General features: G+C 37.0%; 5 protein-coding genes, 1 long non-coding RNA gene and 1 pseudogene across 7 annotated transcripts; 4 read left to right on the forward strand and 3 right to left on the reverse strand.

The window, feature by feature from the left end:
* Window positions 1–311: 311 nt before the first annotated feature.
* On the reverse strand, window positions 312–2738 carry LOC17896615 (annotated as a pseudogene).
* A 2095-nt stretch (window positions 2739–4833) lies between these two features.
* Window positions 4834–7449, reverse strand: LOC111831962 (dynamin-related protein 4C). The gene is made up of 2 exons (XM_023787773.1): window positions 6808–7449; window positions 4834–6432 (listed from the first exon to the last, which is right to left on the reverse strand). Exons 1-2 carry the CDS (start codon window positions 7241–7243, stop codon window positions 4859–4861), a joined length of 2010 nt encoding a protein of 669 aa, XP_023643541.1. The 5' UTR covers window positions 7244–7449; the 3' UTR covers window positions 4834–4858.
* Window positions 6264–6791, forward strand: LOC17895736. Its single transcript, XR_002835042.1, has 2 exons — window positions 6264–6362; window positions 6747–6791. It is a non-coding gene; the product is annotated as an uncharacterized LOC17895736 (long non-coding RNA).
* Window positions 7450–8538: 1089 nt separating the features above from the next.
* Window positions 8539–13347, forward strand: LOC17894041 (phosphatidylinositol 3-kinase VPS34). 2 transcript variants are annotated; one of them, XM_006300992.2, is made up of 17 exons: window positions 8539–8814; window positions 9046–9142; window positions 9225–9321; window positions 9418–9576; window positions 9669–9878; window positions 10005–10183; window positions 10314–10461; window positions 10542–10637; window positions 10739–10874; window positions 10982–11103; window positions 11429–11620; window positions 11731–11901; window positions 11980–12117; window positions 12222–12376; window positions 12476–12619; window positions 12715–12862; window positions 12973–13347. In XM_006300992.2, the coding sequence occupies exons 1-17, from the start codon at window positions 8703–8705 to the stop codon at window positions 13108–13110; spliced, it is 2442 nt and encodes an 813-aa protein (XP_006301054.1). In that variant the 5' UTR covers window positions 8539–8702; the 3' UTR covers window positions 13111–13347. The 2 variants fall into 2 exon arrangements, with proteins under 2 accessions (XP_006301054.1, XP_023643611.1); XM_023787843.1 differs by having other exon boundaries at window positions 8805–8825; window positions 12973–13303.
* A 3139-nt stretch (window positions 13348–16486) lies between these two features.
* On the forward strand, window positions 16487–18157 carry LOC17895215 (galactinol synthase 4). The gene is made up of 4 exons (XM_006302464.2): window positions 16487–16964; window positions 17065–17388; window positions 17490–17624; window positions 17715–18157. Exons 1-4 carry the CDS (start codon window positions 16638–16640, stop codon window positions 17931–17933), a joined length of 1005 nt encoding a protein of 334 aa, XP_006302526.1. The 5' UTR covers window positions 16487–16637; the 3' UTR covers window positions 17934–18157.
* A 174-nt stretch (window positions 18158–18331) lies between these two features.
* LOC17894032 (type 2 DNA topoisomerase 6 subunit B-like) lies at window positions 18332–21579 on the reverse strand. Its single transcript, XM_023787712.1, has 11 exons — window positions 21495–21579; window positions 21291–21405; window positions 21075–21158; window positions 20954–20980; window positions 20669–20777; window positions 20484–20559; window positions 19951–19971; window positions 19633–19829; window positions 19365–19509; window positions 18967–19281; window positions 18332–18862 (listed from the first exon to the last, which is right to left on the reverse strand). Exons 1-11 carry the CDS (start codon window positions 21531–21533, stop codon window positions 18563–18565), a joined length of 1428 nt encoding a protein of 475 aa, XP_023643480.1. The 5' UTR covers window positions 21534–21579; the 3' UTR covers window positions 18332–18562.
* Window positions 21580–22434: 855 nt separating this feature from the next.
* Window positions 22435–24274, forward strand: LOC17894885 (protein NRT1/ PTR FAMILY 4.2). Its single transcript, XM_023788434.1, is given in 4 exon segments — window positions 22435–22531; window positions 22656–22879; window positions 22965–23458; window positions 23554–24274. Coding segments are annotated over 4 exon segments (1536 nt in total).
* Window positions 24275–25141: the final 867 nt, after the last annotated feature.

Consider the following 25141-nt stretch of genomic DNA (forward strand, 5'->3'; position numbering starts at 1 on the left):
GATTTTAGCCTTTAATTTTGAGGTTAAACAAATAAAATTCTGTAATGAAAGGATTTGTTTAAGAAACTTAAAACATAACATTCATTCCAAATAGTTAAAAGATAAGAAATATGTTAAGCTCAACAACTTAATCGTTACCACTCACAAAAGATTGAAAACATAAACGAGAAAATCACAAAGTTCAGAAATAGAACACAAAAGGCCCAACTCGAAAAGAAACCCATCAGAAACCCTAAAAGCCCAACCAAACAAATCAAACGATCTCCATAACCCTACCGAGTCACCAAAGCTTGTGAAAGAAGCAAAATCGCTTAACGATCACCATACCCAGAGTTCTGGTCAACAATAGCAGCCACAGCATCCTTGGACTCCTTCAAAAGCTTGATACTGTTCTTCAGCTTCTCTCTTTTGCTCACCACCGACGGCGACTCTTCCAGCATCCTCTCAACTCCTCCGCCAGCTCTTGGATCCACCATTTCCGCCACGATCTCTTTCTGAAAATGACTGTTGACCAGATACTTAACAGATAGCTGAAGATACAGAGCAAGGTTGTCCACTATCCTCCGCAAGACGATGGTCCAGTACGATGTGATCCTCATCTTCATATCAAAGGCCTGCTGCAGCAGATGAGCGTGATACTTTCGCAGATGTGAAATCTCCACATTCCCAAATCCTGTTAAAGAGAAGTGTTCAGGCTTTTTCCTGTCGTACAACACAGCATGGATGAAGTCTTCCTGTGAATCTGTCTTCTCCGTCCAAGACGTCATGTACTCAGGGTTACATGTGTAATCTGTCAGCTTCTCCATCTCAACTATCTCCATCACTCGCTCCACTGATTCTTCCTTAATCTTGGTGATTAGGTTTCGACCGGCTCTCTTGATAGAAGACTGGATCTGGGGAAAGTTTTCAGAATACTTGGCAATCACGGATGAGAGAACCACTTCAACGTAGTCCCTTGATGAACTCAACTGGCTTGTTATGTATACCGTCCACATGTTGTGAAAGAATAGCCAAGAAGGCAGATCTTGGGATGAAATTGGGCAGTCCAACACATTTGCATTCGTCAAGTATCTTGATTTCCTCCATCAAGAACTCGGTCACGTCCTCAGGCTTTGCCTGCAGATTGTCTGAGAATTGGCTTAACATATCAGCCAAGCGAGCTGTACAATGCATGTTTTGATCATCCGGGAATTCAGAGAAATCTCCTTGGACGAGGATTCTTAGCAGAGACTCTTTAGCAGTACCAATGATGTCCATCAATGCCATCAATGCTTCTCCGGTAGAAGCCATGACCATTGGCAGCTTGTTCAACTCCACGACAGCAGTCTCCATTTTCTGATTAATCTTGCGTACAATCTCAGGCAAACAGCGGGAAATCATCGTGGCTTGGATAAACATTAGCTTCTGAGCAAGAATTGGATGAGTCCTGAATCGATCAAGCTTAGCATTGGATGAGTCCTGAAAAGTCGCTCTTCTTGTAACCTTGCTTCTTCATACGTCTCTTCTCCTATGCGGTTTCTGACACAGACGTAGCCTAGCCCAATACTCACGTCATCTGCTGTTACCTTCTGCAGGAGACCTTCAGGAGCCATGTCAGCCTTTGTAACAACAGCCAGAGTTCGTTCTCCGGTTTTGTCAACTTGTCTTGACATGCGAATTGATTCACAGGTGGTGAAGTCAACAGTAGCAGAAAGAACATTGAGGATTATTGATTCTTGAGGCTCAATATATTTCATGATCATGCCAGAGATCTGCTCATAAATATTCTCCGGCTGGCCATTCACAGGAACTCGAGTTATACCTGGAAGATCAACCATGGTAAGATCTGGAACACCAGCCTTTTTTACATGGAGGGTCAATGGAGCGTCTGAGACTCCTTTACCAGATCCTGCAGCCAGCACAGGTAGTCAAAACCGGTTAGTCTCACACACATAAAACTATAAAGTTCCATCATATAGCAAAACTATTGTAAAGAACAGTAAAAATATTAAATGAGTAAAGACCAAACTAGGAGTTCCAGAATCATATATACCTCTAGGTTACTTGTTTGTTCTCAGTTTTATATTCACATCTAATTTTAGGGACTTGTATTGCAAGTAAGTAACACCGTGAAGTTTCAACATATAGCAATTAGCAAACTAGTATATTTACAAAAAAAAATCAGAACATTTATTAAGCTACTTGAATGGTAAGTGCATCTGTTTTCTAACATCCATGTTTTAGATTAAAGGTCACATTATAGGTAATCTATCTAGAAGGTTTGGAGAAAACTGAGAGAGAGAGAGGGAAAGAGAAAAGTTACCAGCAATGACATCTGTTGCAGCACAAATGGCTTCAGTGATGTGTTCCTCATCCGTAGGTACAACTTTGTCGCTGTACTCAAGACAAATCTCTGGTTCAGGGCTGGAGCTTCTCTGGAGTCTCATGACAAGAGGCACCCTAGTGCAGATTCCTTGTCCACGAGGCAAACTGATGCCTGCCAGGGACTCAAGAACACTGGACTTCCCGGAGGACTGGTCACCAACCACGACAATGGTGGGAAGCTGGATCCCTTCTCTCATCACGTTCAGGTTCCTTAGCCTGTCCACAGTGTCCAACAAAGGCCTGATCCGATCATTGTAAGAAGATACAATGGGTGCTTCAATGGGAATCATCTCTTTGTTGTCATGAGGATTAGTTTCAACAATTGCGAGAGAAGGAGAGTTTCTAGTGACAGCATTCTTCTTGCTAACTCCCATTTTGATTCTTGAGAAAAGACAAAGAGTAGAAGAGATAAGAGACAGCAAAGAGAAGTTTTATTTAAGGGTAAGTGAGAGTCCTCTTAGAGATGTGCAAAGCTATATATAGAGAGATACTAGAAGGGCTTGTGTGTATAAGAGAAATGTACGTAGGAAAGAAGTAAATCGCTTGAAAGGATGCAAGTAGCGTGCATGTTGGAATTGAAAAAAGCTAAGTAAGTTAGTAAACTGCACCTATCTACTATTGCCTCATAGCTGAAGCTAAAAGGTCTCTTTTAAATCCTTTACTATATTTTGTGTGAAATTGAATATTTTATTGGCTCCAATTGGCTGAATTCACCGGTGTTGACGTTTGGAATGTCTATGTACAAATTTTGGAACTATGATGCATGACTTAAGGCGTGGCTAAGCTAACAAAGGGAACCTCATAAATATATCTTTAGTTCATAATTACTCGATAGATTTCGTTCATCGGGCTCAACACTTGGTCATTTCGAATGGTTGTAGACTTGTGTAGCAGATTATTTAAGTTATGTCGACAACGTTTCAGAACATAATCTCTTGGAACTAGTGTTCTCATTGAAGTTAAAGTAGAAGTTTTCCTACTCTCTCAACTCTCTTGTTTTATTTAGGTAAGAACAAAAGAAGTAATTCTGCATAGAGAAGAGAGCTAATACATTGTCCCTAGCTTGATGTTAAGATTCTAAACGTATTTTTGCTTCACAAGTTTCATAGAACTAACTAACCATCAAACTCATTTCTTTTCTTTTTCTTCAAATTCTTTTAATACTTTCAACATACTTTTTTTAGCTATGTTACTGACATTATGAGGATATTTCCACAAATCTATTGAGTTAACTTTGCGATAGAACTAGTAATTTTTTTATTTTTTAAGTAAAATTCTAAAAATATAACAATTTGGAAGAAAAACATGTCACAAATTGACCTTCTTTTTTTGGGTTTAAACGTTAGAAAAAAAACTTGAAATTTTCGTAAATTGGCATAAATATGAGTTATTATCTAGGTTGCATGGAAACGGAAACACATACGCGGAAACGAAACGTTTCGGAAACGGGAAACGACAATTTTTGAAAATTAAGGAATGGAAACGTTTTGGAAACGTATGTATATATAATTATATATATATATACTAAAATTCCAAATATAAAATCCATATTAAAAAAAAAAGAATTTTTGAAAACATAAATACTAAATAGTTAAACAAAACTCTAAAACATAATACTAAAACGCTCAAATTCAAATGTTTGGACCAACATCGCCGTTATCATTTTTATCAAATAAAACAGCCTCTAAATCAGGTTCGTCTAGAGAAAGATCTTCAGACTCAAGTCTCTCAAGATTAAACTCATTTAGTGAATCAAGTTGATCACCTCCAACATCCCGCATATGATTAGGACCATAATTTATATTTATAGAAATTATACATCTTTTTATTAGAGATAGATACAATCTTTCTTTTTTAATCACAATATATATCTTATATTTTATATTTTTTTAATCTAAAAACGGAAACGAGAGTTTCCATCGAGTTTCCAAATGAAAAATTTTAGGAATCGTGTTTCCATGGGTAGTTTCCGAGTTTCCGAGAGTTTCTGTTTCTGAAACGTTTCGGAAACGGGAAACGCAATTCGAAAAGAGTTTCCATGTAACGTAGGTTATTATAAAGACGAAAACAAAAAAACTTAAATAGCCGTTGGAATTACAAAGAGTGTTCGTGTCTTCTTGTCTTGCTTCATAAACTAAAAGAAATAATGCAAATTCATTTACACCAATACTTAATTAACTCCTGGAGTATAGTTTTTGTACTCGAAAATCGTATTAAAATTAAACAACATTTTTTTTTAGTTTTTTTAGGTTCACTTAATTCAGTGAGATACAATACGTTAAACAAGCTTAATAATAGTTATACCATACCCAAAAAAAAAAGATTGAAAACATAAAACGAGAAAATCAGAAGGTTCAAAAACACAAAAAGCCCAACTCCAAAGAAACATTAGAAAAAAAAAACCCATTAGAAAGCCCTAAAACAACTCGACCCGACTTCACCAACCAAATAAATCAACCATCTCTATAACCCGACCCGGCTTCAACAAAATCGATCAATTCTGATCAACAATGGCGGCCACAGCGTCCTTGGACTCTTTCAGAAGCTTGATACTGTTCTTCAGCTTCTCCCTCTTGCTCGCCACCAACGGCGACTCCTCCAACATCCTCTCAACTCCTCCGCCAGCTTTTGGATCAACCATTTCCGCCACAATCTCCTTCTGAAACTGACTGTTCACGAGATGCTTCACAGATAGCTGAAGATACAGCGCAAGGTTGTCCACTATCCTCCGCAATACGATCGTCCAGTACGATGTGATCCTCATCTTCATATCGAAAGCCGGATGCAGCAATTGACGGTGATGCTTCCGTAGATGCGAAATCTTCACATTCCCGAATCCAGTAACAGAGAAGTAGTCAGGTTTGTTCCCATCTTTCAAAACGGCATTGATGAAGCTCTCTTGTTGGCTGTTATTGTGAGTCCAATATGTCATGTACTCAGGGTTACATGTGTAGTCTGTGAGTTTCTCCATCTCGACGATTTCGATCACTCTGTTCACGGATTGTTCTTTGATCTTGGAGATTAGAGTCCGACCTGCTCGTTTGATGGAAGATTGAATCTGTGGGAAGTTTTCAGAATGTTTAGCAATGATGGAGGAGATAACAACTTCAATGTAGTCCCATGTCTTCCTGATGAACTCTACTGGCTTGTCATGTATGTCATCTACATGCTGTGAAAGGATGGCCAAGAAGGCTGATCTCGGGATGAAATTGGGTAGTCCAACACATTTGCATTCGTCTAGGATTTTTATTTCATCCATCAAGAACTCACTCGCATCCTTTGGCTTTGTTTGCAGATCATCTGAGAATTGGCTTAACATATCAGCCAAGCGAGCAGTACAATGCATGTTTTGATCATCAGGGTATTCGGAGAAGTCTCCTTGGACGAGAATTCTCAATAGTGATTCTTTAGCAGAACCAATGATCTCCATTAATGTCATTAATGCTTCCCCTGTAGAACCTATTACCATTGGTAACTTGTTCAACTCAAGGACAGCAGTTTCCAACTTCTGGTTGATCTTGCGTACGATTTCAGGCAAACATCTGGCGATCATGCTTGCTTGGATAAGCATTAGCTTCTGAGCTAAAACTGGGATGCCCACAATGTCTTCGTCAATCAGGCTCAGTAGTGGATGGGTCCTGAAAAGTAACTCTTCTTGCATCCTTGCTTCTTCATATGACTCTTCTCCTACACGGTTTCTGACGCAGACATAACCAAGTACAATACTCACATCATCAGCTGTTACTTTCTGTAGAAGACCTTCTGGAGCCATGTCTGCCTTTGTGACAACAGCCAGAGTCCGTTGACCCGTTTTGTCAACTTTTCTAGACATTCGAATGGATTCGCAGGTGGTGAAGTCAACAGTAGCTGACAGAACATTTAGGATTATCGATTCTTGAGGCTCTATGTACTTCATAATCATCCCAGAAATCTGCTCGTAAATATTTTCCGGCTGTCCCTTCACAGGAACTCGAGTTATCCCGGGAAGATCGACCATGGTAAGATCTGGAACACCAGCCTTCCTCACATGAAGGGTCAAGGGAGCATCTGAGACCCCTTTACCAGATCCTGTTACACATGTATAATAGATAATACTTAATGATAGTCAATACTTGTTAGCCTCTAACATATAACACTTTAAAGTTCCATCATATAGCAAAACTAGTGTAAGCAGCTAAAAAAACATAGATGAGTATAAAGAAAAAATTAGGAGTTCTAGAATCATGTAACACTTCTAAACACTTGTAGACAGGTAGGCACTTGTAGACAGGTCTAGATACGCATCTAATTTCAGGTTTCGTATGATAACTATATAATTAACTCCTTTTGAGTTTCCATGCTTACGATTAATGTAATGTCTCATTTTCAGTCATCTCTTGCAGATTTGCAGTGAAACACATTTAACAGTTAAGAGGGAGATAGAGAGAAAAAAAGAGAACTTACCAGCAATCACTTTTGTTGCAGCACGAATAGCTTCAGCTATGTGTTCCTCGTCTGTAGGAACCACTTTATCCCTATACTCAAGCCAGATCTCAGGTTCAGTGCTAGAGCTTCGCTGAAGCCTCATAACGAGAGGAACCCTAGTGCAGATTCCTTGCCCACGAGGCAAACTGATCCCTGCCAAGGATTCAAGAACACTCGACTTCCCTGAGGACTGGTCTCCAACCACGACAATGGTGGGAAGATGTATCCCTTCTTTCATCACATTCAGGTTCCTCAGTCTATCCACAGTGTCAAGCAACGGCCTGATCCGATCATTATACGAAGTCACAATCGGTGCTTCAACAGGAGCAGCATCTTTGTTTCCTCGGGTCTTTTTTTTGACAACCGTGAGAGATGGAGGGGTTTTAGTTACAACTTTCTTCTTACTACTTACCATTTCGTTTCGAGACAAGACAAGAGTGGAGGGTAAGTGAGATTTGTTTTAGATATATGTAAAGACGTACATATATAGAGATAATAAAAGGGCTTTTTGTGTATGAGTATAAATAAACGAAAGAAGTAAACGTTTGAGATTAGAGGATGTAAGTAACGTGTGCATGTTTTAACTATAAAAATCCCTAATTAAGTCCGTACTTTACACCTCTATTCTATAGCACATAGTTGAAGCTAAAAAGTCTCTCTTCAATATTTTACTACTATCAATTAGCTGAATTTACCTATGGTGACGCTTGATATATATTTCCAGGTGGTACGTTTGAAATTATAACGATAGACTTAGCTGATAGAGGGAAGCTCATAGATATATCATACATCTTTAGTTATTGTTTGGAATGGATCTCTCAGAAAATGAGCTAAGTGGTGAGATCCCAACAGAGTTAATTTGGAGATCTTCTAGAACTACAAGCTCTCAATCTTTCTCATAACAACTTATTAGGAGTGATACCACAAAGCTTTTCAGGTCTCAAGAATGTGGAAAGCTTTGATCTTTCGTTCAACAGACTACAAGGCCGAATCCCACCACAACTAACAGATCTGAGCAACCTCGCTGTGTTTAAAGTCTCATACAACAACTTATCAGGAGTCATTCCACATGAAAGGCAATTTAACACATTTGATAAACAAAGCTACTTAGGTAATCCTTTTCTCTGTGAACAACCAACCGACAAAAGCTGCGACGATAATAACTCTCGAAATCCACATATTTAAGTGGAAGCTGATGAATCCCCAATCGGTATGGTGTATTTTTATTGGAGTTTTACTGCAGCTTATGTGACTAGCATCACTATCATTTGATTCTCCGTGGAGCAGAGTTTGGTTCTACATTGTTGATGTTTTCATCTACAAGGCAAAAAAATTCTTATGGTAAACCACTCCGGATGCTTCTTACTTGCTACTTTCATTGTCATCTTAAGTATGTCGTCGTTCATTTCAAACGTTAACCTCAAGCTTTGTTTCACAAAACCATAACATAACTTATATGTTTGGTTCTTGTACTATCTTTGTTACTGAATAAAAATGTAAGAATTTGCATGACTTGAAACAATTTCAAAGTAGAAAAGAGCAAATGCCCCAAGAGGAATTATGTATAGCAAAGAAAAAATAGTAGGAATGTTCACATAGCACTTCTAATATTGAACTACATTTTTTTGTAGACAAATTTTATAAAATGTATTTAACTGCAAATTTTATTCCATTAATATTTAATTAAAAGATTTTGGGACATAAATTTCAAGAACGAAGAAGGCTGGTCGTGTCGTGTACTCCTCTGGACGAGTCGAACACAGAGTTTACGGATTCGAATTTCCAAGATTTCGAATTTCTCCAAATCCAATTGATCCCACTCTTCTGCTGATTAGAAAATCCCTAAATTTTGATCCTTTAGGACAAATTCGCACATGGGTGCGAACGAGTTTCGTTTCTTCCTCTCCTGCGATATCAATTCGCCCGTCACTTTTCGTATCGAGAAGCTTGATGGAAACCTCCCCGTCAAGAAATCTACTGATTCGGGTAACTGAATTGTAAAGAACTTGAATTTGAATCTATTCTAATTTGACTTCTCTTTGTTTTCGTGTTCTGATTCTCTTGGGACTTGATTTTGGTGTAGTGGCAACTTTTTTTTGTTGATTGGTATGTGGAATTTTAGAATTTTATGTCGGAATTGGGAGAAGACACAAAATTTAGTGTCAATTGGGTTTAGTTCTTGAGATGAGTTTGTTTGATTTATGTTTGTGTTTTCAGAATTTGTCTCAATCGCAGAGGAGAAAAAACCGGAGCTTTACATTGAGTGTGCATTGTATATTGATGGAGCTCCTTTTGGTCTTCCCATGAGAACAAGGTTTCTTCTGCTTTGATGATGTTGATGACTCTTGTCCAAGTGCTGTACAGTGTTTTCATACTAGCTCTCTTCTTAATTCCAGATTAAAAACTACAGGACCACCATACTGCTGGAACGAACTCATTACTCTAAGTTCTAAATATCGGGACTTGACTGCCCATTCCCAACTTGCTATCACAGTAAACAAATCTCTGCCCCTCTTTGCTTGTTTTATGGTACCTTCTTGGTTTCTTCTTCCTTTTTTCTGCTCATATGAAAGTTTCTGTTCATATCAGGTATGGGATGTTTCATGTGGTAAAACGGAGGGACTGATTGGTGGGGCAACAGTCCTTCTATTTAATAGCAAAGGCCAAATGAAATCAGGAAAGCAGAAGCTCAGGCTCTGGCAGGGGAAAGAAGCGGATGGCTCATATCCAACTTCTACTCCTGGAAAGGTTTCTGATACATCTCAAGTCTTGATGTATAGTCCGAATTATTGTTCTTGATGACGACATCCTTTTTCTTGGTTTTTCTTTACATACTTTAGGTTCCACGGCATGAGCGCGGGGAGCTAGAGCGTTTGGAGAAGCTCATGAATAAGTATGAGAGGGGGCAGATCCAAAGCATTGAGTGGCTGGATCGACTGATGCTGAAATCCCTGGATAAGATCAAGGAACAAGAAAGCTTTAAACATGGAAGCTCACATCTTTTCGTGGTTATTGATTTCTGTAGTTTTGAGCATCGAGTTGTATTTCAGGTGCGATATTTACTGCAGTTAGATCTGTCTGTGACCTTATATATTTCAATATATAAATGTCTGCATGTGTGTCTTGCAATAGTGAATTGACCAGTGGATTTATATCTATCTGCTTTTGATTTCAAGGAGTCTGGAGCTAATTTGTTTATAACTGCCCCAATTGGCTCAACAAACGAATTTGTTACTGTCTGGGATACAGAACTGGGAAAGACTAATCCTTCAGAGAACAAGCAACTAAAGCTAGCAAGGAGCTTGGATCGTGGCATAATTGACAGGGATCTCAAGCCGAGTAATATCGAGCGGAAGTAAGTATCTTCAGAGAAACAGTTTCCTGTCACTTAATATTGATTGTAGTGTTATGAAATAGAGTCGCATAAAATTATAATCTCATGGGTAGGTAATTTCTTTTGTTTACCCAAATTTTCTTTTTTGAAGATCCATACAAAGAGTTCTGAAATATCCGCCAACAAGGACATTGAGTGGAGATGAAAGACAACTTCTCTGGAAGTTTCGTTTCTCTCTAATGTCTGAAAAGAGAGCTCTAACAAAATTTCTTCGCTGTGTGGAGTGGAGTGATGTTCAGGTAAGTGTAGATCTTTTGCTTGTAGATCTGGTTTCATGGTTCTTACTTTTTCAAGTTGCATGAGCTTCCGATGTTGGCAGGAAGCAAAACAAGCAGTTCAACTGATGTACAAATGGGAAATGATAGATGTATGTGATGCTTTGGAGCTATTGTCTCCTCTATTTGAGAGTGAAGAGGTATACTGCCCAATTTACGTTTTTTCTGATCTTCTACTCGATCTGCTTGCTCTCGTGGTATATTGAAATATAGACTAATCTCTCAGTACGCGTACTGATAGGTTCGAGCTTATGCTGTAAGTGTATTGGAGAGAGCTGATGATGAAGAGCTTCAGTGTTACTTGCTTCAATTGGTTCAAGCTCTCCGTTTTGAACGCTCTGATAGGTCGAGCCTTTCTCAATTCCTTGTCCAACGGGGTATGTGCTGAACATGTAGACATGAAATCATGTTGAGTTTTCTGTGTAAAATGGTTTATATATTGGTTAGTTGACTTACTTCTGCTATTTTTCTTTCAAATTTCTAGCATTACAGAATGTTGAGTTGGCCAGTTTTCTCCGTTGGTATGTCGCTGTGGAACTTCATGACCATGTCTATGCCAAGCGGTTTTACAGCACATATGAGTTACTTGAGGAAAACATGATCAAGGTGTGGGCATAATATTTATTTTTCTTTGAACTCCCCACTTAATTTCACTTAAGATAAGATAAATACGTAAATGGATTTCCTCCTGCTTTATTCTCTTTGTAATAGTGAGATCAAAGCTTTTGAACTTAGGATGTGGGTTATGGTTAACAGTGTCAGGTTTTTCAGTGAATAGAATACGCGAGTCATGAATTTTAGTTAGAGGAGCAGTGGTTGTCCAAGAATGAGAAGAATACGTCTCAAACTATATATACAGGGAATTGAGCTGCTTTATACATCAAATGAGATCTGTTTAGCTGCTTGAGAATGATATTTGCTTTGATGTCAGCTGCCGCCTGGGGCTAACGGAGAAGATGGATATAAATTGTGGCAAAGTTTGGTGCGTCAAACAGAGGTGACTGCTCAGTTATGTTCCATTACACGAGAAGTGAGAAATGTACGTGGAAACACTCAAAAAAAAATTGAGAAGCTCAGGCAGCTTTTAGGTGGACTTCTTAGCGAGCTCACCTACTTTGAAGAGGTACGTTCACTATGGTTTTAACTGGTAACTCATGTTTTTAAATGTGATGTTTATCCAAGAATGTCTATGTCGAATTTTGTACTAATTCTGTGTATTTGGTTTTCGTCCAGCCTATTCGATCACCGCTTACCCCTAGTGTCATCATAAAGGGGATTGTGGCAGGAGAATCAACACTCTTTAAAAGTCAAATGCATCCTCTGCGCCTTACTTTCCGAACAGAAGATGAAGGAAGTTGCAAAATTATATTTAAGAAGGGAGATGATCTCCGGCAAGACCAACTGGTAAATTTACGTTCATTGTATCATATTATCTAGATCTTTTGTTCATGTTGTGATTGTTTTTTAAAATTTCCTCTATAGGTTGTTCAAATGGTTTGGCTCATGGATAGACTGCTTAAGCTGGAAAATCTTGATCTGTGCCTAACGCCTTATAAGGTGTTAGCAACTGGACATGACGAAGGAATGTTGGAATTCATACCATCCCGTTCTTTGGCTCAGGTACAGTATCAGTGCCTAAACCCATCATTTCCCACAGGCCTCTCTAGTATAATTTTGAGACTATGTAATCTCGTCATCTTAAAGATATGCCTTTGCATTTTCAGATTCTCTCAGAGCACCGAAGTATAACAAGTTATCTGCAAAAGTTTCATCCCGATGAGCACGCACCTTTTGGGATAACAGCCACTTGTCTTGATACGTTTATAAAAAGCTGTGCAGGCTATTCTGTGATCACATATATACTTGGGATTGGAGACAGGTAGGGTTAAAACATGATCCCGTGGATTTGTTTGACAAGTTTTTCCGATTTTCAGCTTTGTGGATTGAATTGTAATGATGGCCTGTTTTTGATATGTAGACACCTGGATAATCTCCTTCTTACAGATGATGGCCGTCTTTTCCACGTTGATTTTGCATTTATTCTTGGTAGAGATCCTAAACCATTCCCTCCACCTATGAAACTCTGTAAAGAAATGGTGGAAGCCATGGGAGGAGCCGAAAGGTACCAGGAAACTATATTAACTCGATGAATATTTTGCTTTGAAGAGTTGTAGCATCAAACTTGAACTGTTGGCTACTTTATATTATGTCTTGCAGCCAATACTACACAAGGTTCAAATCCTACTGTTGTGAAGCCTATAACATTCTACGGAAATCGAGCAACCTTATTCTGAATCTGTTTCATCTCATGGCGGGTTCTACTATTCCCGATATAGCTTCAGACCCGGAAAAGGGCATTCTCAAAGTAAGTTTCTTTCACTATCACTCTCACCTAAACAAAACTGAAACCAAAAAACAGATTGCCTCTTGCTTGCTCCTTTATCGTTCTCGTAAATGCTGTCCCTTTTTATACAGCTCCAAGAAAAGTTTAGGCTTGATATGGACGACGAAGCATGCATCCATTTCTTTCAAGACCTGATCAATGAAAGCGTAAGCGCGCTGTTCCCACAAATGGTTGAAACCATACACAGATGGGCTCAATACTGGCGTTGAAACCATAGGATTTAATTGTAAACCATGTTTTTACTTAAATAAAAAAATGTACATGTGCTTTCTCACGTTAGTAACACAAGAAGAAGAAGAAGGTTTGATTCCTGTTCTTTAGCTTTGTTCTATACCCGCTGTGCTGTGAAAACGCTATCTGTAAATAATCTCGTTAACCTTACAAAACTATAAGATTATGATGCTTGGACAGTCTCTACAAATACAATGCTGCATCTTCCTTGTAAATTAATTCTTCATTATTTTACTACCACCAGTAAACTCTAACACCGTACGTCTAAATTTTTATGATCAATTGATTAATGGAATAAAACGAACTTTAAGTGCACAGAAAAAAAAAAGAAAAAAAAGAATGAATATTAAGGTTCGTCCCTCGTAAGAGGCATATTATTTGTAAGGATTTGTAAATATTCATATTTCTTTCTTATATGTAAAAGAAAATGCCCCACAAATATCGGAAAATACGAAATTACCCCATACCTTTATATGACTTCGTAACGAATATATCCAATTACGAATTGTAGGTAATTACGAAACTGTCCAAAACCTTTACGTAATTACGAATTGCCCCTTATCTCTCGGGTGATAACGAATATATCCAATATATTTCGGGTATTAACGAAATTGACCCACATCTTGAAGTTATTGCGAAATTGCCCACAACATTCCGTAAATACATAGTTTCCCACCAACTTTCTGAAATTACAAATTTGGCCCACGTTTTTCCATCAATACAGAAATTGCCCCACAACTTTCGGAATTGCCTAACATTTATTTGATTGAATGCTAGCTATCATGCAGCTCGTATTATGCAAAAGAATCTTGTGTTAAAAGGATGATGGTTATGGTCATTCAAGGACCGATCACTAAGCTGAAGAAACAACAATGGGGTTTTTTTCATTTTGCCAAGAAGGAGATCCGTATCCTTATTGTTGGTCTTGATGCTGCTGGAAAGACCACCATTTTTTCAAGCTTGGCGAGACTATCACCACCATCTCCACTACTGGTGAACTGTAACACATCATTTCTTTTGATTAATCTTGGTTCCATGCTTATACGATAATCTTGGCGATGCAAAACTTTTTAATTGTTGTCTTAAGGTATATATATCTAGAGTATGTGCGCCACCAACGGTGAGGGACTGTACTAGGGCATGGACTGGCTCTCCAACAAACATTGCTATCAAAGTAAGCTTTCCAATACACATCCCAGCTGGTTATAACAATTTCGGGGGAAAGGTTCATATATATATGTAGCGGTTTAAAACTATCATCATAGACATTTTTTGTAGTCTTTTTTTTTTTTTGTGTGTGTGTGGTCATTTTGATATGTTTTTGATCTTCTGATAAAATAATTGTGTTTTTACCTGATGCACCAAGAAAATAGTAAGAAGCGATTATTCCACTTAAACTCGTGTAATACGTGATGCCAAGATGTAGGGTCTGAACTATTTATAATTATTTTTCGTTATAACTTTATTAATTGAAGGAAATGATGTCGATTATATGTAGAAAGAAACAAACTTGTAAACTTATAAACTATTTTTACCTTATATTTAAGAGATATTTAAAATTCTTGTCAAGGTCATGACCGAATCAGGCACTAAGATAATATTGTGTTTGATGTTGTAAGCAAAGGACTCTCTCGAAGCTTTTTTTTTTTTTTAACACACGTAAACAAATTATGTTTTTTCTCCTTTTCTTTTCAATTCTTTCTTGTTTTGAAACTGTAATATATTTGAATGGTCTCTCTCTATTTTTTTTCTCTTTGACGGCAGAATCAAGAGGGTCTCTCTGACAGACTTCCCACACAACAATGATTACCAAAAAAAAAAATGATTTTTGTTTCCAGAGTGTATCGAACATCGGTTAGTTCTTTCCAACATTTCCCCATGTGGAGAAAAGATCACATATCGGAAGATGTGAGGGGACTTAAGTAATATATAAAGGGTTAGGGCCAATTCACTTATTGCCAATTGATTTTAGGTTAGAACCCCACAATCTAACATGGTATCAGAGCCCGAACACACGCTGACCCATTAATTAATCCGGCCCGGATAAAGGCTCGATCACCCCATTAATTGATTGCCCAAAAGAAGGCCCAATTCCATTGAGATAGCTAGAAGAGCATTATCTCGAGGGGGCGTGATGGATTCTGTCGAGATTAATGGCTAAAAAGAGCCATTATCTCGAGGGGGCGTGTGGAGAAAAGATCACACATCGGAAGCCAATAACAAACCCTAATTTAACACCACAGTTCTCCTTTACCATTGAACCACTGCTGTGCGGGCAATATATGGCCTCTTATGATATTCTTGTTTCATTTCAAGCTCTCTCACGCCATTAACGTTCAAGTTATATATATGATCATGCATGTGTATTAACTTGAACGTCATAAAACTTGCTTATATATGATCAGCGTTATTCTTTTCCAACATATATATCAAATCTTCTTCTTTTTAATCTGCAAGAGATAGTAACCACCACGAAGATCATCTTTACCCAGTCCCACAACAATATTACTTTTTTTATATAAATATATTTCATTTGTTACAAAATCTAAATAACTACGTAACGTGACAGACTGCCATACGATGGAGATTAAAAAACAAACAAAAAAGGAAGAGCCTACCGACATCAAAATTAGTAGTTTAGTAGACTTACCAATCCGAAAACAAGAGAGTGTTATGTAAATAAGCATTATAGTTGTGGAATTTGTTTGGATCACATTGTTTAATTTTTTTCATTTGTTGATAAAAATATACATAATTGTGTAATTTCGTCACGTTGCTTTTGTTTGTTTCTGATCTTGAAGAGTACTCTTTAGTCTTTCCTTTCCCTTAATTAATTATTATTTTTTGGCTAAAACACACACACACACAAAAGTTAAAATATATATATATATATTTTCTAAGTAACTTAAAACCCTAATATCCAATTAAACTCACCTTTAATTTAACACACCCACCCATTTAATAGTAACAACCAATTTTGGAGTTGGATATAGGTAACTAAACCTTCCACGAGTACTTCATGGTCGTCTTCAAAGTTTATTATATTACCACTCCTTTTGAATTTGTCTTTTCGTTAAAATCCATTTAAAATATCTATGAAAACGAATAAACGATTTTCATAATATTTTTATATAATTAACTTCGTTTTCACTTTAACTTTTTAAAATTTCTTTTGAATTTTACTTAAACTAATATTTTCATTTCATCACCCCCACGATTAAAAAAGTTAAAATTTCATACCTGAAAGTGAAATTCAGTTTCTGTAATTATAAAAATGCAACTAGCAGAAAACAAAATTAAGAAAAGAAAAATTAAAAGAGTAATTCATTAATTTGGTCGGATTTACCCTTCGTGCTACGCCTATTTAATCAACCGTTGTGGTAGTCTTCATGAAAAATACTCACAAGCCAAAGGCCGAAGTAACCAAACTAAAACTTCTCAAACACTCAAGAAAACTTTCAAATTATCCTCTTAACCCAATCCTAAGACTTTTCCTTTGCCTATAATGGCCCCTGAGATTCCCGTAAACTCGATATATGTATCCGAAAAGGCGCAACAAGCACCTTCGAGGAGAGCTTATGTGACGTTTTTGGCAGGAAATGGAGACTACGTGAAGGGAGTGGTGGGATTAGCAAAAGGTTTGCGTAAGGTCAAAAGTGCTTATCCTCTTGTTGTTGCTATGTTACCTGACGTGCCTGAGGAACATAGAGAAATCTTGAGGTCTCAAGGCTGCGTTGTTCGTGAGATCGAGCCTGTTCATCCTCCAGACAACCAAGTTGAGTTTGCCATGGCGTATTACGTCCTCAACTACTCAAAACTACGTATTTGGAACGTAAGTGTATATTTCGATTCTTCACAAAACCTTGGCTAAGATGTAATATTATAGTTTAAGTTCTTTGTGGTTTTTCCTTACCTTTAAAGACTTCTTGCAGTTTGAAGAGTACAGCAAGATGATATACCTTGACGCAGATATCCAAGTCTTTGACAATATCGATCACCTGTTCGAGTTACCTGATGGGTACTTTCATGCCGTGATGGACTGTTTCTGTGAGAAAACATGGAGCCACTCGTTGCAGTATTCGATCGGGTATTGTCAACAGTGCCCGGAAAAGGTCACATGGCCGGAAGATATGGAATCTCCTCCTCCTCCTCTGTATTTCAACGCCGGTATGTTTGTGTTTGAGCCTAGTCCTTTGACTTATGAGAGTCTGCTTCAGACCCTGGAGATCACACCGCCTTCACCTTTTGCAGAACAAGTGAGTTACATTTGTTCATCGGTTTTTCAATTCTCCAAATCAAAACCAAGACCTGAATCAGGATTATAATGAATTTTTTTTTCGTAACTTTGATTTGACAGGATTTTCTCAATATGTTCTTTGAGAAAGTTTACAAACCGATACCTCTGGTATACAATCTGGTTCTTGCTATGCTTTGGCGTCACCCGGAGAACGTGGAGCTGGAGAAGGTCAAGGTTGTTCATTACTGTGCAGCTGTAAGTAGTTCTCTCTTTGCTCACTAATCTGAGGCAGTTTTGCTTGTTGCTGAAATTTGATATTTTTCATGTTTATGGTGATAATAATAGGGATCCAAGCCATGGAGATACACTGGAGAAGAAACTAACATGGACAGAGAAGACATCAAGATGTTAGTTGATAAATGGTGGGATGTATATAATGATGAAACTCTTGATTTCAAATCAAAGAACCCTGCAGATGTGGAAGGGACCGTTACAAAATCGAGCATCCTAGCATCGGTTCATGAACCGGAAATTACCTACTTTCCTGCACCTTCTGCTGCTTGAGATGTCTTGCAGGGAAGGGCACAAGACTTGGTTTGTTCCTCTATATATTTTCGTTTGATACACATATAAATAGTTTGAAATAGTATTAAGAAGATATAGAAACCCTGGTGAGTTGGAATCACAGTTCTTAGCTGCCCTTTCTCGACCCGAGAGGTTTTCAATAGTATTGCTAAAGTGTGTAAGGTGTTAAACTACTAATGAAATGAAGTATTTGTATTGATATATTTGGGTACAGAAAACACTACAACTGTTCAATCTGTTAGGCCTAGTAATTAAAAGGTGACCTATTGACTATCCTGCATCTTAGTGGCCTGACTATTTAAACTGCATAAAGCTTGGTTCTAGTTTCCATGGCATCATCTTCAATATTCATGCATGGAATGTTCTTGATCCGGATATAATTGAAAACGAAAAAGATCAGTAAGTGATGCAAAAAAGTGTTATTGGCTTTGGACAAACTATCTCAAGAACGTAACAAGTTCCAGATTCTTAAACATAGATCATGTAAGGTTTCTATGAACAGCTCTTCTCGTAACCATGAGAATTCGTAGCCATGGTAAAAGCTAATAACAGACGTAATTCTCACACATCGACTAACTAGTATATATACGTTATCAGAAGCAGATGTATCATTCCAGTGAGGTAGAGTAATACTCACCTTCTACTTCCTCATCTTCAAAGTATGATGTCTCAGAATCGCCATCAAAAAACAGAAAAGGAGCAGCTTCTTGGTCTTTCTGAGGTTTCCTCTCATTCATTCCTATAACCGTAACTATCTTTCTCTGGATACAGTCTTCTACAGCCTCACGTTCAACTTCAAGAGGCTGAAAGCCAAGAACTGATAAGCAATCCCCTTGGAAGTCCAAGTCAGTAGAGGAGAATATTAGGCCTGCTATTGATCTTGCAAGGTCAGGGACATAGCTGCATATCTAAGAAAGATAAACACCAACAACAAAAAATCTTGGTCAAAAACCGGTCGAAGTTTTTAAGAGATTGACACTAACAGTTCAAAAGAAATTGACCGATAGAGCACCTTACGAGCATGTGAGCTTAGAAGAAAACCCTCATGTTTAGCCTTCAAATCATTCAATGCACTTTTAATTCCCTTTTTCACAAGATTTATACCAGGCCCATTCTTCTGTCTTGTTGCATGTTGATTGTGATACCAATGAAGGGCGATTTCTATTTGTACAAATGAAGGGAAATTTTCCCATTCGAGAAACACATGTCCATCTTGATCATTAACATTCGCCAGAATCAAACCGTAACTTTTCCAGTCAATCTTTTTCAATGCACTCAAGGCAAAATGTGGAACAGGGGAAGGTGAGAAGTTGTCAAAGTATAAAACCTGGGGAAATCCATCATTTAAGATCAGCCAATCTTACGTTACATCTCATTATGAGCTATTATTAGTTTGAGACTTAAACAAACCTCTGTTTTGCCGTCGCATGATCTGCTGCAATGCTGAGTTGAATCTAGCAAGTCACTTATCACAATCACCACTTCCATCGTCCCTCCAACTCTCTTAGGTCTGTCTTCATGGCATACTATCCCACTTCCAACTTTTAGATGCTCTCTGAAATTAAAATATACCCAGATTTGTCAGAATTAACTTGTGGATTAACTTGACAGGCATTTCTTCAAGTAGTCGAAGCTAACTAAGTTAAGTCGAAAGTGTCCCAGAAACAAGAATATATACCTTTCAGAGAAGCAATAATCACACATTGTATCCAAACAGTTCCCATGCCTTAAAACATAGTTCTCAAGACCAAATTTCAACCGTTCAAGATTGGTGGCAGTAAAGCATGGAGTTTTGTCAGCGTTCACTGCAAAGACGTATTGAGTTTGTGTACCAGGAGAATCCCCTTGTTTAACCATCAGATCCATTGTGACATTCTGAGAGGACGAACAAAACAGCATTTTTTTCAGTTCCATGATTTGTCAGTTCTGTTACTATCATGTGTACTAAAACAAAATTTAAATAAAATTGTCGTTAAAGGGAGAAAAATGAACTTACAGGTATATGAAGAACAAGCATCTGCAAGATAACAGGGAACAAATATCATGACAGGATACCTTAAGGAATTATGAGGGAACTAAACTTGACGAAACTGACTACACTCAAGTGATAGCGCCAGGAGGCTGACAGTACCAATTTAAAAGATATACGAGATCATCAATTTCCAAAGCTCCACAGACTAAATCTAAACACTAAACAAGCTTCGGTAATTCATAGACACTGAGTCATTGCTTGACCTAATTCAAGCAATAATGTAACTACTGGTTAACTAAACTCAAAGACTTCAAACATAACTGTCCTCCCAAACTCCAACCACCGTTGAAATTCAGAACCGTTCTTTCTCCATTAAATAGGGGATATGTATGCTCTTTATCTTGGTTCTATAACAAGTTGTCAGCAGTATTTTTGATTGTCATTTCTATGGTCACATTATCCCATATTCTGAACACTAACTACCAATAAGCATACTTAAATTCAGTTGAAATCAGTATGTAAAAGATAAAACAAGGATGCAGAAGAGAAAGGAAGACCTTTTGAAAGAAGCCAAGTATTGGGGCCATAAGAACGTCCATACTCCCAAAAACACTCAGGGATACTTCCGTCCCACTGAATACAACACAAACAGAATATACAAACAAGTCAAGACACTCACAACGGCTAAAAAAAACAGTAAAAAAAGATACATATATAGATATAGATTGAAGAATTTACACACCTAAACTTTGCACCATTCTTAGCCTGAGAAGGTTGCCTTTTCAGTCTTTTGTTTGATATATAATCCTCAAGATTTATATGATAACAGTATACCTCATCGTCAGTAAAGCCTGCACAGTGGACGAGGTTAAAAGAAAAATAGAAACAAGTTCTACAATGGTTCTTTAGATGACTCAAAATGATAATCTGTAGGTTTGTGGAGAAACAAAAGCAATTAAAGGGCATAAGCAAGCTTTCACGTCTACTGCACCAAAAAAAGAATCAATCAAAGGGAAAGAAAACTTACAAGTTGTCTTCACTGAGAGTAACCCATCTGCATCAAATAACCCACACCATTCAGAATCGCTTTAAACATAGAATTTGCATCAAACAAACACTTTTACGACTCTTAAAAAGAACATACAGACCCCAAATTTTCACTCCATTGAACTCTCTAGGGCACCTCAGATCCTGAAATTGCTCCAAATTGCATCCAATTCCAGTATCCGAAACTGTACATAAGAACCAAATTGATAGATAATGAGACTAATTTCGCGAAAAAAATATAGAAGATTCAAATTCCCCAATCAAGAGCGACCCAGATTCCAAAACCAAAATTAGGGATAATAGAGAGTGAAGATTACTCGAAACAGACGTGATCGAAGGATCCTTATCAGTAGATTGATCATGGAGAAGAAGAACTGATAATCTACAGAGATCTTCTGATAAACGGCATCTTTGAAAAGCAGACGAGATCAACTGCACAAATCGAAACCCCTATGAAAACTTGAGAGCAGAAAAGTTTCAGAGAGGGGAAGCGGAGGAGAAAAAATCGATCGGTGACTTACTTGTAGAAGAAACTTCGGAGCCACCGCGGTGATCTCCATGGCCAAGGTCCTTCGCTTTCGATATAGTCTGTCCCTGTCCCGCCTATCCCCAAAATTTCGAAATCCAATTTCTAGAAAGGAAATTAAATAAATAAAAGGAAAAATTTAAGATATTGATTTTTGGGCAAACTGTTTTTTTTTTTTTTTGGGACAAAATGACAAAAAATAATTCATAAAATTGATTTTTTGGCTAAATATATGAAACTTTTTTTAGCATAATGTATATTTTAGTGAGTATTAGATTTTTGTAACAAAAATAATTATTTAAAAAAGTATTTTTCATATGAGTACAAAATGAACTATTATATGAACTAAACAAAACCTAAAATAAAATACTTATTTAAAATGATTACTTTGTTGTTTTTTTCTTATAGAATGAGTAGTATATTAATATTATTAATGATGATAAATTAAAATAAAAAAATGTGACATGAAATTAATTGAAAGATACAAAATAAGATAACATTGTCACTCACCTCATTTTTTTTAGCATGTATCATAAATATACTAATCCTCTGATAAAATCAAATCAAACATTGTTATATGATAGTAATACATTAATCTATATAATATGTAGATACATTCAGAAATAGATGTAGATTGTGGTATTACTCTTGTTATATTTAGATAGATGAGTCAAGTCTAGTATCTCAAACATTTTAGAAATGTTATATATAATTTATTATATCATTATTATTTTTAATTCTTATAAATATTGCATTGTTTTTGAAAATAGTTGACATGTGTCACCATCTTGATACATAATAATTATGTTTAAATAAATTTTTCTTTCTACAATATAACGATGATACTAACATCTATAAATTCTAACTTCTACAAATCACATATAAATTTCAACATAGACATCTACCCAAAGGTTCAATTTAACGTAATTAAGGATATGGAAAATGAGATGGAAGAAAAGTTTGAAAATTGGAGAGGGAGAGAGACCATTCCTGACAAACATGGTGGGATTAGAGCTGCTTCTATAATTTGTGGTAAATTAGATTATCTTCTTGCATGAAACTCAAAAAAACTTAATTTTTTGAATAATAATAGTGATTTTAATTTAAGAAATGATATATATACAGTATGTGTGTATTTTGGTGAGTGTTGATATAGTTGTGGAGCTAATGGAGGTCATGGTGTCCATAGCTATTGGAAACAACATGGTGTTATATCTCATGGAATCAATGCATTACTCGCCAGCCAACGCAGCAAACATGATTACCAATTTCATTGGAACGTGAACGTCGTATTTGCTCACTCTCTTTGGTGGTTTCGTGGTTGACTCGTTCCTCACTCGCTCCACCACTTTCATCATCTTCTGTTCTATTGAAATCTTGGTAATTGAAAAACTCCATCAAGTTTTGTATATCTGAAAATGAAACAAATCAACCAATTAACTTAAAGAGTTTAATTCTTTGATAGGGTTTGATTGTTTTGTCATTCCAAGCTCATAACCCTAACCTACAACCCGAAGGAGATAATACACCTTCGACTCTTCAATCAACGGTTCTTTCCACGGGAGTTTACGCGATCGCATTTGGTACTGGTGGTACTAGGCCCTCGTTGCTTGCACATGGAGGCGATCAGTTTGACAGTAGACATCAGAGACTGATCTCAAAATTCTTCAATTGGTACTACTTCTCCATCTGCTCTGGATGGCTCATGGCCGTTACCGTTATGGCGTGGATCAAAGATATTTTCGATATTTCAGTTGTGGTTCTAGCGATCGCGCTATGCATTTTCTTAGCAGGATTACCATTTTACCGATTAAAACGTCCTAGTGGAAGTCCGTTCACAAGAATTGCAAATGTGTTTGTTTCTGCCGCAAGATATCGAAATAATTCTGTTTTGGATGTTGAGATGATGCAAAGTCTTACATCTACCGACAACAACATTGATCACCACAACAAGTTAAAGTTAGTACTTACTTCAGATATTGGTACTAACAATGCGAACCAAACTATGTATAAAATGATCGTTTTGTGTCCTAATTTTTTTTTCTTCTTTTCAGGTGTTTAGATCAAGCATTGCTGAACAAAAACATCTCAACAACACAAGTTGAAGAAACAAGAACATTTCTTGGTCTCTTACCAATCTTTTTGAGCAATATTGTCATGAATACTTGTGTGGCACAGTTACTGACCTTCACAGTACAACAAGGCATGACCATGAATAGAAAAATAACTCCTTCATTCGAGATACCCGTACCTTCACTAAACGTCATCCTCGCTTGAGACGCTTCCATACCCTTATACGAACTCTTGGGAAAAAGTGCCAACAGAACATCAAGCTTTGCTTTGAAACGCATTGGACTCGGCCTAACACTCTCATCTATTTCAATGGCGGTTGCAGCCATCGTCGAGGCCAATAGGAAACATGAAGCGGTTCAAAACAACTTCATAATATCTGTTTTCTGGCTATTGTTTCAGTACATCATGCTAAGTTTCTCGGATATATCAACACTGGGAGGGATGCAAGAGTTTTTCTACAGAGAAGCTCCAACGAGCATGAAGAGTATGAGCGTAGCGTTAGGGTGGTGTTCCATCGCAATAGGTTTCTTCTTTAGTTCATTTCTTGTGGAGATCACAAACGCAGTCACGGGAAAGCTTGGACATCAATGGTTGGGTGGAGAAGATCTCAACAAATCCAAAGTTGATATGTTTTATGTGCTTCTATGTGTTCTTAACACTCTTAATCTTCTCAACTATATTTTTTGGGCTAAAAAATATTGAGCAGATGCATAATGTATTACTGATATTAAGTTGCTTTTTTTGTATTTGTTGGCATAACAATCAACTAGTGGATATGCTTTTGGCCTTTAGGGTATTTGATTCAGCATATAATTAAGTGCAAACACGTCTTGCAGTCCGGTGAACTATTTTAACAAATGTACTATATCACTGTCACAAATTACTAGGCCGTACCGCTGTCGGAAGTCGGAACAGGTCAGTGGACACCAGTGTGTACATGTGCTGTAGACAATTCCATTATTATCTTAATTAAACATTAGGGAAAAATTCCAAAAAAAAACATGACTTGTTTAATATTTGTCAGAAAAATATTTGAACTTTTCTTGTTACTAGAAAAAGCGTAAACTAATTTATAATTGATAAAAAATACATGAATTATTCCGATTTTTCAGTTTTCCATTTATCATAGTCACGATTTTCGACGAAATTAACGCAAGCATAAATATATCGAAAAGAGAGATATTATTATGATTATGACTAGGACAAGAATGAGACTTCTTCACGAGATTGTAATAGTAACAATGTTTACTATTGTGTTAGTTTCATTGAAAATCGTGACCATGATATGTGGGAAATTGGAAAATCGGAATAGTTCACATATTTTTTATCATCTATAAATTAGTTTGCGTATATTTCTGGCAACAGAAAAAATTTATGGATTTTTCTAGCAAATATTAAATATGTTTCTTTTAATGTTCCTCCTTCTTGTATCTTACATTATGTATAACCTTTCTATTTCTAATATAATTAAATTCAGATGTTAAAAAAAACATTATAATACACATTTTCATTACCTGAAAAATACAAAATATACAATTGCATTGTTTAATTAACTCATAAAAAATATAT

Source organism: Capsella rubella, unplaced genomic scaffold (genome assembly GCF_000375325.1).
Source record: "Capsella rubella cultivar Monte Gargano unplaced genomic scaffold, Caprub1_0 scaffold_2, whole genome shotgun sequence".
NCBI classification, from domain to species: Eukaryota; Viridiplantae; Streptophyta; class Magnoliopsida; order Brassicales; family Brassicaceae; genus Capsella; species Capsella rubella.

Bases quoted from the DNA above. Each gene is read 5' to 3' on its own strand.
- LOC111831962 (XM_023787773.1), bottom strand. From the start codon at position 7,243: ATGGTAAGTAGTAAGAAGAAAGTTGTAACTAAAACCCCTCCATCTCTC. The intron at 6,433-6,807 runs GTAAGTTCTCTT...CATGTGTAACAG, and splicing joins TGCAACAAAAGTGATTGCTG to GATCTGGTAAAGGGGTCTCA.
- LOC17894041 (XM_006300992.2), top strand. From the start codon at position 8,703: ATGGGTGCGAACGAGTTTCGTTTCTTCCTCTCCTGCGATATCAATTCG. The intron at 9,322-9,417 runs GTAAACAAATCT...TGTTCATATCAG, and splicing joins ATTCCCAACTTGCTATCACA to GTATGGGATGTTTCATGTGG. The intron at 9,577-9,668 runs GTTTCTGATACA...TACATACTTTAG, and splicing joins CAACTTCTACTCCTGGAAAG to GTTCCACGGCATGAGCGCGG.
- LOC17895215 (XM_006302464.2), top strand. From the start codon at position 16,638: ATGGCCCCTGAGATTCCCGTAAACTCGATATATGTATCCGAAAAGGCG. The intron at 17,389-17,489 runs GTGAGTTACATT...TTGATTTGACAG, and splicing joins CTTCACCTTTTGCAGAACAA to GATTTTCTCAATATGTTCTT. The intron at 17,625-17,714 runs GTAAGTAGTTCT...TGATAATAATAG, and splicing joins TTGTTCATTACTGTGCAGCT to GGATCCAAGCCATGGAGATA.
- LOC17894032 (XM_023787712.1), bottom strand. From the start codon at position 21,533: ATGGAGATCACCGCGGTGGCTCCGAAGTTTCTTCTACAA. The intron at 19,830-19,950 runs GTAAGTTCATTT...TCGTCCTCTCAG, and splicing joins TGCTTGTTCTTCATATACCT to AATGTCACAATGGATCTGAT. The intron at 19,510-19,632 runs GTATATATTCTT...TTTTAATTTCAG, and splicing joins GATTATTGCTTCTCTGAAAG to AGAGCATCTAAAAGTTGGAA.